At 39.0% G+C, this 16471-nt stretch overlaps 3 protein-coding genes across 5 annotated transcripts; all 3 read left to right on the forward strand.

Annotated features, from left to right (window-relative positions):
- The first annotated feature begins 1129 nt into the window (after positions 1–1129).
- Positions 1130–7218, forward strand: LOC306712264 (myelin-associated glycoprotein-like). 2 transcript variants are annotated; one of them, XM_079181462.1, is made up of 8 exons: positions 1130–1162; positions 2250–2325; positions 2667–3047; positions 3910–4215; positions 4309–4569; positions 5139–5220; positions 6362–6398; positions 6981–7218. In XM_079181462.1, exons 2-8 carry the CDS (start codon positions 2253–2255, stop codon positions 7032–7034), a joined length of 1194 nt encoding a protein of 397 aa, XP_079037588.1. In that variant the 5' UTR covers positions 1130–1162; positions 2250–2252; the 3' UTR covers positions 7035–7218. The 2 variants fall into 2 exon arrangements, with proteins under 2 accessions (XP_079037588.1, XP_079037587.1); XM_079181461.1 differs by lacking the exon at positions 1130–1162 and adding an exon at positions 2056–2088.
- A 639-nt stretch (positions 7219–7857) lies between these two features.
- LOC306712262 (myeloid cell surface antigen CD33-like) lies at positions 7858–12403 on the forward strand. 2 transcript variants are annotated; one of them, XM_079181459.1, is made up of 8 exons: positions 7858–7958; positions 9001–9076; positions 9419–9796; positions 10575–10880; positions 10974–11234; positions 11322–11406; positions 11473–11512; positions 11611–12403. In XM_079181459.1, exons 2-8 carry the CDS (start codon positions 9004–9006, stop codon positions 11827–11829), a joined length of 1362 nt encoding a protein of 453 aa, XP_079037585.1. In that variant the 5' UTR covers positions 7858–7958; positions 9001–9003; the 3' UTR covers positions 11830–12403. The 2 variants fall into 2 exon arrangements, with proteins under 2 accessions (XP_079037585.1, XP_079037584.1); XM_079181458.1 differs by lacking the exon at positions 7858–7958 and adding an exon at positions 8797–8840.
- A 1057-nt stretch (positions 12404–13460) lies between these two features.
- LOC306712067 (sialoadhesin-like) lies at positions 13461–15876 on the forward strand (the record flags this gene model as incomplete). The annotated part of the gene is made up of 5 exons (XM_079181167.1): positions 13461–13488; positions 13831–14211; positions 14949–15254; positions 15368–15628; positions 15869–15876. 5 exons carry the CDS (start codon positions 13461–13463, stop codon positions 15874–15876), a joined length of 984 nt encoding a protein of 327 aa, XP_079037293.1.
- Between the last annotated feature and the right edge of the window lie 595 nt (positions 15877–16471).

Below are 16471 nucleotides of genomic sequence, written 5' to 3' on the forward strand. Positions count from 1 at the left end.
CTACAAAGCCAACAACGCCACCTACCAGGAGACTCTGAGCCACAGGGCTCTGAAGAGCTCACAGTCAGGGGAGCAGAGTTAAGAACCAGACAAGCCACACCTCTCGCTCATCCTGAGATTAAAATGGCTGATGTGGAGGTGTTGCCTGTCCAAAGGTCATTGCGGTTGAGTTCATCCATAAAATACACTTTTATTTTTGACAAGACATTGTCAAAATTTTGTGAAAAAGGTTTGTGAACCCCATGCTTTTGTTTGTATTTTATTCACTGAAAAACTGAAATTAAATTGTGCATATTTATCAGGCTACACTGGAAACCAGCAAGACATGGACCCAAAACACACGACTCAGAGGAAAAGTGCAGGTGCATGTAAAAGTCTTAAGTTGGCAAAAAAAAAACACAGAAAAGTTCACAGGAGACTGTCCAATGAAGTAAGATGACGGTACAAAAACACCATGTAGAGTTAAAGTCAGAAACTACCCAGAAATGATCCCTCAACCAGTAAAGACAGGAACAGACAAAAGGGAGCACACACACTGAATACACAAGCAAGGAAGGTTTATTAGACACAGGTGAAGCTGATCAGGGCCGGTTAGGTAATCACAGTGGTGGGAAACACACGAGGACAGGAAGTGAAGTATCTATAAGTGAATACCAAAATGAAACGGAACATAAGAGAAAGCTGAAAACAATAAAAAAACAAGACTTTGTAACAATATTTGGCTTATTCAGTGAACTGTTATTACATCCACAATAAATAAAGTTATTTTTGCATATAATAATCAAGGAGAGAGAGAGTATTTCTCTATGCATGCAAGCTCTGAACAATTTCAATCATCAGTTCCATCTCATAATATGCATTGTCATAACTCTAAATGTGTGATTTCTTCATTTAGAATACTTTCATTTAATCATCGGCTGGTAAATTAATGGACGTTGTGGTATTTTCAGATTACAACAGTGGTTGTAGTACAAATTTGCTTACAAGTGTGTGAAGTATAGCTTTATTCTCCATTTACAGGAACACCAGCAGTGATGTTTTGACCCACCTTCCATTAACTCCTCCTTCCTTTCACAGTCCATCTTGGTTCATAGACCTGTGACTTCTGCATTGACCTGGTCACACAGCACGGCTGCACTGAGGAAAGAACACTCACTCCAATGTAAGTTGATGTTTGCTACAATCAATCATTTTAGGATCAAATGGCAAATGGTAGAAAACTGTCTTTCCATATTTCTTAATATTTCTATTTCTTCTAGTTATGATGTATTTAATTCTAATTATTCACAAACAAATTGTCTGATTACTTGTAGCATCAATGCAGAAGCATCCAGAGGACTGACTGTGTTTTACTTTGTGAACTTCTGTGTTCATATTTAAAGGCACAGAGAACAAAACTGTGTGTCAGGACTCATGGGTGGATAAAATATCAATAAGTTGTAAAGAGTAGCAGCTCATCTGAGCCTGTTCCGTATTATCCATTCAACAGATAGAGTTTCTGCAATAATCTGTGTGAAGCTGGGCTCCTTGATGGGACATTTTCATGTTTTTCTTTTTAAATATAAAACAGAACAATCCTTACCTTTTGTGTGCTGGTGTTTATCAAATCTTTTTGAAGATTTTAATAGATATTTGAGATGAAAATGAAGCAGAAAGTATGAATGATGAAATGTTTAGCTATTGGGATAATTCATTTATTTAATGATGAAATTATAATAACACAAATAAAGGTTTGTGAGGTTCATCAGTCCTGCGATGCAGAGCAACAGAGATAAAGCTCAGTGTGATCAACAGTGACTGTACTCAAGTCACTGGCTGTTACATGTCCTTATTATTATACTTATTGGGATATACTGTATGAAATATATATAATAGAATATATAGACTCAGAATATGAGCAGAGGGAAGAACTCTGATAAAAAAGTGCTGTGTTCTTAATTCAAAGGAAGTTGTCTTGGTTTAAAATTACGACGGCTAAAAAAGAGAAGTTGGTTTGTTGGACTGTTGAAATCATGAATTGCATTATTTTCTCTTTAAAACCACCCAAAGGATCTATTTGTCACTCTCTTGTTGATGTGGGCTTCTTTGGTAAGACAACACTCATGGTTTTATTCTCATCTTACACTCTTGAGTCGTACGCATTTGCAGACTTGTGAGCGGTGGTCTCTTAACACACAGTAACTTGTGGTTGTACAGAGCATGTTGAACGCTTCATAAAATCCACTGCATTGTTGTGTTTGTGAATCCAGGTGATGAGTGTCATGGCAGTCCGGTCAGTGAGAACGGTGACAGCCAACATGTTACTGAGTGTCTTCTTTCTCTCAGGTGAGCTTTTGGTTCAGTCACTTGTATTTCTCTTGAGTCATTTACTATTTGACACGTATCATTTTACCCTAAATTCATGTGAATGTTACAATCTGTATTTTCTGCCTGAGCTCTTTTGTCACTGAGACGAGACTGACTTAGTTATTTGGAGATATAGACGGTTTGGTCACCACTGGGGTCGGCCTCGTTGATGTAAAACCAAAAAATTAATCAATACAACAATGTTCAGGGAAAAAAAGACCACAATGCAAAATATTACTGCTGAAGTATATTTATCTTCATGTTTGTGTTGTTTTCTTACACATGTAATCACCACTGTTAATCAATAGTCTGTTTCACAGGTGCTTTGGCTGATTGTGTTAAGAATCCAGCTCTATTCATTACTGCACCTCAAGAGATGAAAGCACTGACTGGATCATGTTTGCAAATCCCATGTAACTTCAGAGTTATATCAGAGATGAAACCCAACAGCGCAAGAACAACCTTCGGAGTGTGGATTAAAACTGACCCTCTTTTTTCAATATCAAATAATGTGATTTTCAACAGTAGCAGGAAGAATAACATCTATCCAATGAATCTAACTGGAGACCTGAGTCAGAAAAACTGCACCACTTTATTTTCCAGTTTAAACACATCATACACAGACAAATACTACTTCAGGATTGAGAACCGACCATTTCTGTCAACAGCTTCTTGTGATCCTCTTCAAATAACAGTTCTAGGTAAGTGAGTGTTAGTTTTCATCAGTCAGTCTATGATGTCATTGTTTAGAATAAAAAGTGATATCAGTTGAAGCTAACCTTCAATGTGAATGTAAATATCTGCTACAGAGACCAACCAGAGAATGAAATGTTTACACTTCCTGGATATTAATGTTTTGTGCACTACTATTAATAGTCCCATGATGAAGCTGCCTGTTCATGCGGACCTTTGCATTTAACGCTTGAAAAAGGGGAAGTCTCATGAGTTCAGTTTTTTGAAAATCTACATTCATTACTGTAAGTTTACATTTTATGTTCCCTCTACAGAGGGTCACAAGATGAATCTGAGGGGTCGTGAGGTGATTAATGGGAGAGGAAAGGAGAAAAAAAGTAATTTCTGTTAACAACTCAAAAACATCAGAAAAATGACAAGAAGCCCAGAACAAACACGTTCTTTTTTTTTTTTTTAAAGGAATCACAATCCAAAAGCTGTTTCCTGAGAGGAAAGGAGAAAAAAAGTCATTTCTGCTCCACATATGTGTTCATATTTTGGACATTTCTCTAATCTTTGCATCATTGTGAAATAGTGGAGACTTTTTGCCTTTTTAAGTCTCAAACTATTTTTGAAATGAAACGATATGAGAAGTTCAAAAGGGGAAATGTCTCTTTGATGGAACTGTTAATAACTCAGAAACATTACAAGAAGCCCAGAACAAACACGTTCTTTTTTAAAATAAGGAATCACAATACAAAAGCTGTTCTTGGAGTAAAAGTACAATATTTTGCCCTCAAATGTAGAAGAGTACTGCTAGCATGGCAGTAGACTCCTGGTCTTGTTGCTGTGTTTTTCAGTGTACAATCTGTGTTTGATTTGAAACCACAGATTCTCCTCCAAGGCCCAGGATTGAGATCTCAGGTGGTCTGAAGGAGAAGGAGTCTGTCTCTATAAGCTGCTCAGCTTTCACTCCCTGTCCACACTCTCCTCCTAAACTCACCTGGAACCTCCAACAAGACCCTCACATCACGATAGAGGAAAACACAGATCGAACCTTCACAACTAAAATCCAGAAGATCATCACTCTGTCAGACAAACATGATGGATTCATCATCACCTGTTCTGCCAGATATCCTGTGAATGAAGGAAAAGATGTCAAGACATCAGAGGAGAGAACGACTCTCAATGTTTACTGTAAGTGTTTGTTATTGGATCCTGTCAGCACATGATGATTCATGGGATGTGAGCTGCTTTGGATGCATAAAGTTAATCTCACATTCTCCTCAGACGCTCCCAAGGACACCTCGGCGTCCATCAGTCCACCAGGTTGGGTGTCAGCATGTAGCTGGGTGACCCTGACCTGCTCCAGCAGAGCCAATCCTCCCGTCAGCCGCTTCACCTGGTTCAAGATCAGCAAAGACGGACCCGTCACTGTATCTGTAGGAGACTTTTGCAGCTTTAATGTCACTGATGGAGGAGTTTATTACTGTGTGGCCACCAATGAGCTTGGTCATCAGACATCATCAGAGATCCTTCTGTATAAAGAAGGTAAACACAGAACTGTATTACTTCCTGTGAATTAGGAACAGTTATTGTTGGCTAACATCACGTCTGCAAACATTAGTGAAGCAGCATTCTTTTACATATACGTTTGCAAAATACTTTATGAAGTCAAGCTGAGCAGGAGAGAAACACTCTCAGTGTTTCATGTAAGTGTTTGTTTTATAAAGATTGAAAGCAGGTGGCAAGACAGCTGATCTTTTCTCATCAGTATGTACCAAGTCTTCAGTGGTCATCAGTCCCACTGATCCAGTGTCAGTTGGCAGCTTGGTGAACCTGACCTGCTCCTGCAGAGGAAACCCTCCCATTGACACCTTTATGTGGTTCATGATCAATGATGGCAGACTGACAGCAATCAAAGTTGATGAACAGATTTATGGCTTTAAAGTGAGCAGCAGTGATCGAGGCAGATTGTATTATTGTGGATGCAGCAATGAGCTGGACATTCAGCTATCGACTGGACGTCAGTTGGTATTTGAAGGTAGCTGCAGGAATTCTGATTGAAGATGTTTTAGAGTCATAACGTTGTAGAAGGTGACCATGCTGTTGTGTTGCAGGCGATCAACGGGTTGGTGCTCAAGTCATGGTGAAGATCCTGGGAATCGTAATGCTCGTCAGTACATTGGTCATCTTTGAGTGGTGAGACAAACTTTTCTAAGATACGTTCGTCTGCAGATACACACCAGCTGCTCTCATTTTAAATGTGGTTGGAATGTATGAGACAGATCATTGTCATTACAAAATAACCACCAAAAATGTAACACTTTCTACTCTCTAAGCCCATGTTTATAATACATTATGGACACATTTGTAATGCATTAATGTATAATGCACCATCAACATTCATGATGATGATACCAATAATCATACACATTATAAAGCATTTTATAATGACGTATAAGGTCAAGTACAACACTTCATACCTGCTAGTCACTCACTGACATTTACTAGGATCATAGTGTATTATAACTCCCATTGTTGTAATACATCATAATCTTTTAATAATGCATTATAATGTGATTATAAGTTAATCTAAGTGGGCACTGTTTGCTTCAAGAAAAGTGAAGAAATATATAATTAATTCTACTAAACAACAACACACAACATGTTCACTTAAATCAAAACAATAACCCAGAGTAACATTGCAAATGTAAGGAAATGACCAGTGTAATGGTAAAAAATATGCTTATGTGCGTATAACGTTTAAACATACAATGTAATCAGCTAGGCCCGTATAACTTGAACTCATGTTCGTGTGCTTAAACATGAACTCACCATGGCTTGTCCTTTCTGAGAAACATGACTCATCAGAAACATAACAGTTTGCAGAAGGCAAAAACGGAACCAGCGCCTTGTAGAAACAACACCTCGGTAACACCTTTGAGATGGAAGGTACCTAGATGCAGCGAAACGCGCTGGACATGGTCTCTAAGTGTATAAATACTCTGTACGTGCAACTGCTCTTTGAAGTCACTTCCACAGACTCTGCAATACGTATCTGTGAAACTGTTCTCCGCTTGCGCAAGCTAATAAATTGACTCTTACTACTTTGAGTATTCATCAGACTCTGTTTATTTAACCAACTCTTATCCCGCATCTACATAGAAATATTCTACAACACCAGCAATTATAAATTATTATGATACTGGACCTTATATGTCATCATAAAATGCATAATGATGCCGTGCTGAAAGAAAATGCATCACAAAGTATATTTATGAAGCATTATAGACTCATAAAGTGTTACCAACGAATTAATTCATTCTTCTTTTTCATCCAGCTGGTTTAGATCAAGACGCTCCATCAAACCACAGGAGGTAAGATATCAGATGAGGAGAGGTATTTCATTATCAGGTAACTTAACTCTCTGCAGGTCTGAGGAAGATGGAAGAATCCACCTTAAATAGCTCTTAATTCAACTCTTAAGAATCAATTAGCAAGGTTTTATTTGTAGATGTCCTTGTTTGATTTACAACAATAATACAGGAATAATCCTTCACTGGTGATAATGTTTAAAGACCAGCTTTAAACCTGCATTCATTCATTAAGGGGCAGTCCAACAAGCTGTAAGCACAACAATGACATGTTATCACCTTATAAAGATGATATGGCGTACATTATCGTGTGTGTGTGTGTGTGTGTGTGTGTGTGTGTGTGTGTGTGTGTGTGTGTGTGTGTGTGTGTGTGTGTGTGTGTGTGTGTACGTGTGTGTGTGTGTGTGTGTGTGTGTGTGAGGTCTCACATGTTCTTTGAGGGCCTAATTTAGGTGGTAGATTATTCAATCTGCTGTTCTATGATGTGGGGCCCTGTGACACTGACACATCTGTAACACAAAAGACATGTTGCATCTGTTTTCATCTGTTTTCATCTTGCAGTAACTAAAACTCTTTCTGCTGCAGCGCGCAGTAGGAGCGGACTATGTTAACAGCGTGGTTGAGTTACATCCATCATGAGCCAGAAGAGGAAGAAGATTTACATGGTCCTGGACCATGTAAATCATTTGTATTGCTTAGCTGGTGTTTCCATTGGATGCCTGGACCATGTAGGCATGCCTGGACCATGTAAATCATTTGTATTGCTTAGCTGGTGTTTCCATTGGATGAATGTAAAGTGTGTTAAATAAAATAAAATGATGTGTTTCAATCAGCAGAAAGTGTTTTTTCATTTATTTTCCATTTAGCATGTATACACAGACTCATGATTGCTTTGTAACTGTGGAGGTAACGGCTGATATAATGTGCAGAAGTCAGCATTACGGTTTATGTACGTGTAAAATGTTCAAATATGTCATTATTATTATTATTATTATGTGCGTTATGTGACATACATGAATGCTTGCAATGAGTTGTGTCATTTGTAAGAAAGATTTGAAGATGCCATAATATCTGACTTCCTCATTCACAAAACTGCCTGCACTTCTGCACTATTTTAGTCATGTGGGTAACGTGAAACCCAGCAGCGTACTGCATTTCTTCAACAGCAAGTCCGCTTTCTTTCATGGTTAGGTGGTTAGTAATTTCCTCATTGGACTCTAAAAACATCACACTTGATTTGTTCTAGCTGTGGGCTCATTTGGGAAGGATACTTCAGCTCTGGACGAGGTGAGGAATTCACCAGCACAAGAACAATCTTCTTGTGTGGATTAAGAATGACTCCAGGTTTGGCTGCAAGCCAAACAATGTGATTTTCAACACATTGTGTGGAAACACAGTGGTAACTGTGATTTTCAACAGTTACCACATATCCATGAGTTTTGCTGGTAACCTCTTTATTTTCCAGTTTACTCAAAACGTACACAGACGTATATTTCTTCAGAGCTGAGAACAAACCAATCATGGCAACAGCTGCCTGTGATCCTCTTCAAATAACAGTTCAAGGTAAGTGAGTTTTGGTTCTATTTGTAGGTTTATCATGTTGTCGTGGCAGCTTTGGCTTCAACTGCAAACACCGTGGCCCTTACCTTTAACTACTGTAGGGCTATCGACAGCCTCATCTGAGGCCAAATGTCACAGAAGCCAGCCAGTAATCAGTCAGGGCCCAGTTCTTCAAAAAGAGAAGTGTGATGTGGTGACGTTCCATCCCTCCTTTACATTCATCCTCAGCAGAGGACAGACTCTACCTTCATTTATAAACATCAACATGACTTTGGAACTGGTTTAAATGTCCCATAATGAGGTTTTTCCACATGGTTGAGGCTGACTTTTTCTTTTTCTTTTTAAATATAAAACAGAATAATCCTTACCTTTTGTGTGCTGGTGTTTATCAAATGTACTTTTTAAAGATTTGAATAGATATTTGAGATGAAGATGAAGCAGAATGTTTTAGCTATTGGGATAATTCATTTATTTAATGATGAAATTGTAATAACACAAATAAATGTTTGTGAGGTTCATCAGTCCTGTGATGCAGAGCAACAGAGGAAAAGCTCAGTGTGATCCACAGTGACTGTACTCAAGTCACTGGCTGTTACATGTCCGTATTATTGTTATAATAATTAATGGGATATATGTAATATATAAATATTTTAGAAGATATATACTCACAGGATATGAGCAGTTAAGGGAAGAACTCTGATAAGAAAACAACTGCACTCGCCCTGTGTTCTTAATTTAAAGGAAGTTGTCTTGGTTTAAAATTACGACATCTGAAAAAGGGAAGTTGGTTTGTTGGACTGTTGAAATTCATGAATATCATTATTGTTTCTTGAAAACCACCCAAAGGATCTATTTGTCTCTCTCTTGTTGATGTGGGCTTCTTTGGTAAGACAACACTCATGGTTTTATTCTCATCTTACACTCTTGAGTCGTACACATTTGCAGATTGTGAGCGGTGGTCTCTTAACACACAGTAACTTGTGGTTGTACAGAGCATGTTGAACGCTTCATAAAATCCACTGCATTGTTGTGTTTGTGAATCCAGGTGATGAGTGTCATGGCAGTCCGGTCAGTGAGAACGGTGACAGCCAACATGTTACTGAGTGTCTTCTTTCTCTCAGGTGAGCTTTTGGTTCAGTCACTTGTATTTCTCTTGAGTCATTTACTATTTGACACATATCGTTTTAGCCTAAATTCATGTGAATGTTACAATCTGTATTTTCTGCCTGAGCTCTTTTGTCACTGAGACGAGACTGACTTAGTTATTTGGAGATATAGACGGTTTGGTCACCACTGGGGTCGGCCTCGTTGATGTAAAACCAAGAAATGAATCAATACAAAAACTGTTCAGGGAAAAAAGACCACAATGCAAAATATTACTGCTGAAGTATATTTCTCTTCATGTTTGTGTTGTTTTCTTACACATGTTACTCACCACTGTTAATCAATAGTCTGTTTCACAGGTGCTTTGGCTGCTTGTGATAAGAGTCCAGCTCTATTCATTACTGCACCTCAAGAGATGGAAGCACTGACTGGATCATGTTTGCAAATCCCATGTAACTTCAGAGTTATATCAAAGGAGGAATTCAAGAGAACAAGAACAACCTTCGGAGTGTGGATTAAAAATACCCCTCAAATTTCAATATCAAATAATGTGATTTTCAACAGTAGCACGAATAACATCTATCCAATGAATCTAACTGGAGACCTGAGTCAGAACAACTGCACCACTTTATTTTCCAGTTTAAAGACATCATACACAGACAAATACTACTTCAGGATTGAGAACGGACCATTTCTAGCAACCGCTTCTTGTGATCCTCTTCAAATAACAGTTCTAGGTAAGTGAGTGTTAGTTTTTATCAGTCAGTCTATGATGTTATTGTTTAGAATAAAAAGTGATATCAGTTGAAACTAACCTTTAATGTGAATGTAAATATCTGCTACAGAGACCAACCAGAGAATGAAATGTTTACACTTCATGGATATTAATGGGATTTTGTTTTGTGCACTAGGCTGGTCACAGTGCAGCACTACTATTAATAGTCCCATGATGAAGCTGCCTGTTCATGCGGACCTTGGCATTTATTGCTAGAAAAAGGGGAAGTCTCATGAGTTCAGTTTTTGTAACAATTTACCATCATTAATGTACAAAATCTACATTCATTAGTGTACGTTTACATGTTATGTTACCCCTACAGAGGGTCACAAGATGAATCTGAGGGGTCGTGAGGTGATTAATGGGAGAGGAAAGGAGAAAAAAAGTCATTTCTGCTCCACATATGTGTTCATATTTTCGCTAATCTTTACTTTACTGTGAAATAATGGAGACTTTTTGCCTTTTTAAGTCTCAAACAATTATTGAAATGAAACCATGTGAGAAGTTCAGAATGGAAACGTCTCTTTGATGGAACTGTTAATTACTCAGACACATTACAAGAAGCCCAGAACAAACACGTTCTTTTATTATTAAGGAATCATAATCAAAAAGCTGTTCGTGGAGTAAAAGTACAATATTTTGCTCTCAAATGTAGAAGAGTACTGCTAGCATGGCAGTAGACTCCTGGTCTTGTTGCTGTGTTTTTCAGTGTACAATCTGTATTTGATTTGAAACCACAGATTCTCCTCCAAGGCCCAGGATTGAGATCTCAGGTGGTCTGAAGGAGAAGGAGTCTGTCTCTATAAACTGCTCAGCTTTCACTCCCTGTCCACACTCTCCTCCTAAACTCACCTGGAACCTCCAACAAGACCCTCACATCACGATAGAGGAAAACACAGATCGAACCTTCACAACTAAAATCCAGAAGATCATCACTCTGTCAGACAAACATGATGGATTCAACATCACCTGTTCTGCCAGATATCCTGTGAATGAAGGAAAAGATGTCAAGACATCAGAGGAGAGAACGACTCTCAGTGTTTCATGTAAGTGTTTGTTATTGGATCCTGTCAGCACATGATGATTCATGGGATGTGAGCTGCTTTGGATGCATAAAGTTAATCTCACATTCTCCTCAGACGCTCCAAAGGACACCTCGGTGTCCATCAGTCCACCAGGTTGGGTGTCAGCAGGTAGCTGGGTGACCCTGACCTGCTCCAGCAGAGCCAATCCTCCCGTCAGCCGCTTCACCTGGTTCAAGATCAGCAAAGACGGACCCATCACTGTATCTGAAGGAGACTTTTGCAGCTTTAATGTCACTGATGGAGGAGTTTATTACTGTGTGGCCACCAATGAGCTTGGTAATCAGACATCATCAGAGATCCTTCTGAATAGAGAAGGTAACTATTAAAGAGAATTGGATATTGTCACATGTTCACATTGTCTTCATTTAGTCACTTATATATTTTTTTTCATCTTGTCTTGAGGCAATGATAACCTTCTACTATTGGGCGCAGTTCTTGGAGGAATCATTGGTATCATCGCACTCATCTGTCTGGTTGTCTGTGTTCGGTAAGTATCACAAATTAAATCTTCTACTGGCACTCTGTATATTGAACCCAACCTTTTGTCTTCCAGGTGTTTGAAGTCAACACATCCAACTGCACAACAGAGTCAGGTGAGAACATACCAAACTCTGTAGTTCTGTAATCATTTGGAAGGATCCGGCTGAAGGTTCACAAACACTTCCCGTTTGCTTTATTTATTTATTTGCAGAGTCTGACCCTTGAAGAGACGGCGAGAACAGAAGAAGACGTCCATTACGGAGAGATTAACTTCTCGAGGCTCGGACCTGAGCCGTCCTCGTCCTCGGTGCAGGACAGTGGGCAGCAGCAGGACACGCTGTATGCACAGGTCAAAGCGACCAACTCAGCAAACGTTACACGGACTGCTGACATCCCAGAGCATCTCTACGCTCAAGTGAAGAGAAAATGAGTGTTGTCTTGTGGTCACATTTGGGTTGGATTCTTAATATGCTTTTTACTTATACAAGAAGTTTTATCTCTGAGTTAATGTAGAAAAAGAAACAGGAGAAAATGCAACCTTCATTGCTCACAGTTAATTAAAGGGGAACTCAAAACCTCCACACCCTGCAGCTCAGATAGTTTTAGCCAGTTATCGAGACGCCATCATTTATGTTTTTGAACTGACTTCATATGGGTGGCTGTGTGTCACACAGCCACCCATATGAAGTCAGTGTGTGACAGGAAATGTGTTATCAGATCACTTCAAATAGAGATCCCAAAGCTCTCAATAGGGAAGTATTCTGAACGACAGCTGTGTTCACACGTTAACATTGTACTTATTATATTATCTTTTTAAATGTTTTTGTCATTTAGTTTTTTCTGTAACAAGGCGTGTTCAACCTCATTTACTGAGCTCTTCTGTTTCTTATAATTTTTTGCATTCTCCATTTTTTATTTGTATTTTAATGACTTCAAAAATGAACATGAGACACATTTTCTACATGTATTCATTGCACCGTAATAAAAACCATGTACGGCTTCTAAAATTACCTATTAATCTCAGTTGCATTTATTGGTCCAACATTTCACATATTGTGTGTAAACACAACCTGAAAATCACAACTTAATCACAAACATTACATAAGCGGCAAAATTAGTTATGGTTTGCTAGAACCTCCTTGAGGCCAACCGAAAGTCCTTCTCCATGGCCTCGCGAGGTGGCTGAAGACCGTGGGCTGCTTATCATCAGGGTTCTTTTGAACCGCTCTTAGTCTGGGCTCTCCCCTGAGACCTGTTTGCCTTGGGAGACCCTACCAGGGGCTACTGCCCCGGACAACAGCTCCCAGGGTCACTGAGCCACTCAAACTCCTCCACCACGTTAAGGTGGCGATTCGCGGAGGAGAAAATGTACTTTTAAAATATTTAAATAAGATATTTGAGATGAAGAGTAAGCAGAAACTATGAATCAGGAAATGTTTAGCTATTGGAGTTAGTGATTTATTTAATGATGAAATTGTAATAACACAAATAAAGGTTTGTGATGTTCATCAGTCCTGTGATGCAGAGCAACAGAGATAAAGCTCAGTGTGATCCACAGTGACTGTACTCAAGTCACTGGCTGTTACATGTCCTTATTATTGTTATTATAATTATTGGGATATATGTAATATATAAAGATTATAGAAGATATACTCACAGGATATGAGCAGTTAAGGGAAGAACTCTGATTAAAAAATCTTAATTCAAAGGAAGTTGTCTTGGTTTAAAATTACAACGGCTAAAAAGAGAAGTTGGTTTGCTGGACTGTTGACATTCATGAATATCATTATTTTCTCTTTAAAACCACCCAAAGGATCTATTTGTCTCTCTCTTGTTGATGTGGGCTTCTTTGGTAAGACAACACTCATGGTTTTATTCTCATTTTACACTCTTGAGTCGTACACATTTGCAGACTTGTGAGCGGTGGTCTCTTAACACACAGTAACTTGTGGTTGTACAGAGCATGTTGAACGCTTCGTAAAATCCACTGCATTGTTGTGTTTGTGAATCCAGGTGATGAGTGTCATGGCAGTCCGGTCAGTGAGAACGGTGACAGCCAACATGTTGCTGAGTGTCTTCTTTCTCTCAGGTGAGCTTTTGGTTCAGTCACTTGTATTTCTCTTGAGTCATTTACTATTTGACACATATCATTTTACCCTAAATTCATGTGAATGTTACAATCTGTATTTTCTGCCTGAGCTCTTTTGTCACTGAGACGAGACTGACTTAGTTATTTGGAGATATAGACGGTTTGGTCACCACTGGGGTCGGCCTCGTTGATGTAAAACCAAGAAATGAATCAATACAAAAACTGTTCAGCAAAAAAAAGACCACAATGCAAAATATTACTGCTGAAGTATATTTCTCTTCATGTTTGTGTTGTTTTCTTACACATGTAATCACCACTGTTAATCGATAGTCTCTTTCACAGGTGCTTTGGCTGATTGTGTTGAGAATCTAGCTCTATCAATTACTGCACCTAAAGAGATGGAAGCACTGACTGGATCATGTTTGCAAATCCCATGTAACTTCAGTGTTATATCAGAGGAGAAACCCAACAGCGCAAGAACAACCTTCGGAGTGTGGATTAAAACTGACCCTCTTTTTTCAATATCAGATAATGTGGTTTTCAACAGTAGCAGGAAGAATAACACCTATCCAATGATTCTAACTGGAGACCTGAGTCAGAACAACTGCACCACTTTATTTTCCAGTGTAATCACAAACTACACAGACACATACCACTTCAGGATTGAGAACTGGCCATATCTGGGAACAGCTTCTTGTGATCCTCTTCAAATAACAGTTCTAGGTAAGTGAGTGTTAGTTTTCATCAGTCAGTCTATGATGTTATTGTTTAGAATAAAAAGTAATATCAGTTGAAACTAACCTTCAATGTGAATTTAAATATCTGCTACAGACACCAACCAGAGAATGAAATGTTTACACTTCATGGCTATTTAAGGGATTTCTTTTTTTGTGCACTACTATTAATAGTCTCATGATGAAGCTGCCTGTTCATGTGGACCTTTACATTTAATGGAAGTCTCATGACTTCAGTTTTGTTTTGACAAAATCTACATTCATTAGTGTAAGTTTACATGTTATGTTACCTCTACAGAGGGTCACAAGATGAATCTGAGGGGTCGTGAGGTGATTAATGGGAGAGGAAAGGAGAAAAAAAGTCATTTCTGCTCCACATATGTGTTCATATTTTGGACATTTCTCTAATCTTTGCATCATTGTGAAATAGTGGAGACTTTTTGTCTTTTTAAGTCTCAAACTATTTTTGAAATGAAACGATATGAGAAGTTCAAAAGGGGAAATGTCTCTTTGATGGAACTGTTAATAACTCAGAAACATTACAAGAAGCCCAGAATAAACACGTTCTTTTTTAAAATAAGGAATCACAATCCAAAAGCTGTTCTTGGAGTAAAAGTACAATATTTTGACCTCAAATGTAGAAGAGTACTGCTAGCATGGCAGTAGACTCCTGGTCTTGTTGCTGTGTTTTTCAGTGTACAATCTGTATTTGATTTGAAACCACAGATTCTCCTCCAAGGCCCAGGATTGAGATCTCAGGTGGTCTGAAGGAGAAGGAGTCTGTCTCTATAAGCTGCTCAGCTTTCACTCCCTGTCCACACTCTCCTCCTAAACTCACCTGGAACCTCCAACAAGACCCTCACATCACGATAGAGGAAAACACAGATCGAACCTTCACAACTAAAATCCAGAAGATCATCACTCTGTCAGACAAACATGATGGATTCATCATCACCTGTTCTGCCAGATATCCTGTGAATGAAGGAAAAGATGTCAAGACATCAGAGGAGAGAACGACTCTCAGTGTTTCATGTAAGTGTTTGTTATTGGATCCTGTCAGCACATGACGATTCTTCTCTCTTAAGGATCTCGTTCAGGCTCTGATGCTGCTCTCTTACCTCACATTTCCGTCACATTCTCCTCAGACGCTCCCAAGGACACCTCGGCGTCCATCAGTCCACCAGGTTGGGTGTCAGCAGGTAGCTGGGTGAACCTGACCTGCTCCAGCAGAGCCAATCCTCCCGTCAGCCGCTTCACCTGGTTCAAGATCAGCAAAGACGGACCCGTCACTGTGTCTAAAGGAGACTTTTACAGCTTTCATGTCACTGATGGAGGAGTTTATTACTGTGTGGCCACCAATGAGCTTGGTAATCAGACATCATCAGAGATCCATCTGAATAGAAAAGGTAACTATTAAAGAGAATTGGATATTGTCACATGTTCACATTGTCTTCATTTAGTCACTTATATATATTTTTTTTCATCTTGTCTTGAGGCAAAGTTAGCCTTCTACAATTTGGCGCAGTTCTTGGAGGAATCATTGGGATCATCGTACTCATCTGGCTGGTTGTCTGTGTTCCGTAAGTAACACAAATTAAATCTTCTACTGGCACTCTGTATATTGAACCCAACCTTTTGTCTTCCAGGTGTTTGAAGTCAACACATCCAACTGCACAACAGTCAGGTGAGAACATACCAAACTCTGTAGTTCTGTAATCATTTGGAAGGATCCGGCTGAAGGTTCACAAACACTTCCCGTTTGCTTTATTTATTTAGTTGCAGTCTGACTGTTGAAGAGACGGCGAGAACAGAAGAAGACGTCCATTACGGAGAGATTAACTTCTCGAGTCTCGGATCTGAGCCGGTGCAGGACAGTGGGCAGTGTTGTGGAAATTTATCATATCGCTCTTTTAGATATAACTTGTATCGCTTAAACCTGCAGAGGATCCCAGAGCATCTCTACGCTCAAGTGAAGAGAAAATGAGTGTTGTCTTGTGGTCAGATTTGGGTTGGATTCTTAATATGCTTTTTACTTATACAAGAAGTTTTATCTCTGAGTTAATGTTGAAAAAGAAACAGGAGAAAATGCAATCTTCATTGCTCAGTTAATTAAAGGGGAACTCAAAACCTCCACACCCTGCAGCTCAGATAGTTTTAGCCAGTCACCAGACACCATCATATATGTTTTTGAACTGACTTCATATGGGTGGCTGTGTGTCACACAGCCACCCATATGAAGTCAGTGTGTG

Source organism: Pholis gunnellus (genome assembly GCF_910591455.1).
Source record: "Pholis gunnellus genome assembly, chromosome: 20".
NCBI classification, from domain to species: Eukaryota; Metazoa; Chordata; class Actinopteri; order Perciformes; family Pholidae; genus Pholis; species Pholis gunnellus.